A 2,696-nucleotide genomic window follows, 5' to 3' on the forward strand; every position below is an offset into this window, starting at 1 on the left:
CTCTGTTTGTATAATGTTTCTTACTTACGGTGTTGTATACTGTTTACTTTCTTATTTATTGGATATTGACTGTTTTTATACTCTCTGTGTTCTGTTTCTTTCTTACGGTGTTGTATAATGTTTACTTTCTTACGGTGTTGTATACTGTTTACTTTCTTATTTATTGGATATTGACTGTTTTTATACTCTCTGTGTTCTGTTTCTTTCTTACGGTGTTGTATACTGTTTACTTTCTTACGGTGTTGTATACTGTTTACTTTCTTATTGGATATTGACTGTTAAGTGCTGTTAAGTGTTAATTTTTGAAGGTTTTTTTAATTTGATTTATTTTCAAACAACAGTGGTGTATAGTGGTTTATTTGGGCCCAAACAAGTTGTGATTTGGGGGTGGGAGGAAATTACCTCAGTAACTCAGAATTTTTGGTAACTCGGCATTGCTTTAGCCTCATATTTTCCAAGTTATCGAGTGATTACTGTATATAGAGAGAGACGAAATCATTACCTTGTCTTACTCAATTGTATAAGACCAAAGTAAAAAAAAAAAAAAAACCTAGTTTAGCATCCCTGCCCAATTTCCTTTTTTACAGCTGCCTCCCCCACTTTCTTTTTGTGATTTTCTTTCATTTTTAAATTATTGTTTTTCGTTCATTCAAAGAAACAAAGAAGACTTCTAAATAAAAAAATGAGGTGTACAGAGTTGACTCGTTTTGCCAGTTTCCTTTATTTATCATAAATGTTTTGTTTTTTTTAACTTGGGCTAATGTATAATTGTGTTCAACTTTAGCTAATTAGCTAAAACTTGAAAACCTAATGCTGTCGAAAAACAACTGTGTTTTGATGACTCAACGGGTGATGGGTTAATATAGAATGTAAGTAAACAGAACTACTGTGAAAGTATGATACGAATACTTGTAATATCAGCATAAATCTTGTATAGTGTATGGTACGAATACTTGTAATATCAGCATAAATCTTGTATAGTGTATGATACGAATACTTGTAATATCACCATAAATCTTGTATAGTGTATGATACGAATACTTGTAATATCAGCATAAATCTTGTATAGTGTATGATACGAATACTTGTAATATCACCATAAATCTTGTATAGTGAGTTTTATTATTTCTATTATTATTATTATAGAACTAAATCCCCACAAGCTCCGATTCAGCCTCCCAGACAATCTATCAGAGAAATCTGAAGTAGACAGTCTGAAGAACCCCCTCTCTCCACAAAACTCACTGCAAGATCCGACTCCAGAGGACGAGATAATCATGTTCACAGCAAAGTCCAGGGTGCACACTCCAATTCCAGAACTTAAGGAAGAATCCTCAGGTTTGAACTGGTTACTCATTTTCAGCATTCAGTAAATGTCCTGTCATACGTTTGTAATATTGGTTAGCAGCCTATTTCTTTTGGATAAATCGTCTTTGGTTAATATTTAACTTTTTTTTTAACTTGAGATACGATCATAATTCAGTAAATTTTGCACGATATTTTTTTACAACGTTCTTTTCTAACCTATTAAGTTCTTAATTTTTAGACACGAATACAAAATGCTCGTCATGCACACCAGCGACATCTAGAACAATAACCGAAACTATTCTCCCTTGGAAACGTGAAGACGACTGTGTCGGTGAAGACTGTGTTCAAAGACAGAAAGAATTCCCTCCTTGGATCGATAATAAAGCATATCATCTTTATACTTCACCACCAAACACATTTTTGAAAAAACTCCGCCCCACGGAGGAGAAAAAGAGCCAAGACATCTTCTCCATTTTTGAGCTCCGCACTAAATTAAAAGAGAAATCAGATGACAACTCGTGCGAAACTGCCAGCCTCAACTCTGTCTGTGATGAGAACGAGAAAATAGATGAAGAAAATGAGGAGGATGTTGAATACAGTGAAGAAAATGAGGAATCTGATGACAACACTAGTGACCCCACAAATCATAATTCTGTTCATAATGAAACGGTGAAAGAGGTCGACCAAGAAAAATTCGTTGACCACGGGCCAAGACCCTACATTATCGACTACAGATAGAAGTCGAGCCAATGAAATGGTGTCGACTACAGATGAAAGTCAAGCCAATGAAACGGTTATTGAAATGCTCGAGGAGGAAGATATAACTAATCAAACCGAAACCAGATTTTAACATTTGTTTCTTGTAATTTTGTTACATATACACCTTTTTTTTTCATATATTTTGTTTCTCTGGCATTTATTATTTTGTAAAGATTTTGGTTTCGAAGCATTTACTTGTATAGGTAATCATAAAAAAATTTTAAATTATGTTATGATAGTTTATATTTTTATCCTTTTATGTAGAAGAAAAAACTTGGTAACGGTTCAGTGGTAACTTATTACACTATAAATTTGGTATCGACGTCCACGGCAGATATAGCTCACTTGTGTACTTTTGTGCTTTTAGCAACAACCAAACAAACAAATAATCCATGTGCAAAGCTATGTTTCGTCAGATCAATCTTCATTATTTTGGCTTTAAAACAGGCATTCACTGCAGTAAAGCAAGGGAAAGAATTCAGCAAATATGTAATAGTTGCTAATTGGTCTTCTTATACATTTTTTTTTCCTTCAGATTTTGCCCTAATTTGCAAAATAACTACAACTTTTTATTTATTTTGTATTAACCATTTAAAGGGAACACTCTTACAACTGAAAATAAAGTTGTT

General features: G+C 33.2%; 1 protein-coding gene across 1 annotated transcript; it reads left to right on the forward strand.

The window, feature by feature from the left end:
- Positions 1-1,146: 1,146 nt before the first annotated feature.
- LOC106477217 lies at positions 1,147-2,690 on the forward strand (the record flags this gene model as incomplete). Its single annotated transcript, XM_013937808.1, has 2 exons — positions 1,147-1,338; positions 1,547-2,690. Coding segments are annotated over 2 exons (692 nt in total), but the record flags the coding sequence as incomplete, so codon positions are not given.
- Between the last annotated feature and the right edge of the window lie 6 nt (positions 2,691-2,696).

Source organism: Limulus polyphemus, unplaced genomic scaffold (assembly GCF_000517525.1).
Source record: "Limulus polyphemus unplaced genomic scaffold, Limulus_polyphemus-2.1.2 Scaffold13432, whole genome shotgun sequence".
Classification (NCBI taxonomy): domain Eukaryota; kingdom Metazoa; phylum Arthropoda; class Merostomata; order Xiphosura; family Limulidae; genus Limulus; species Limulus polyphemus.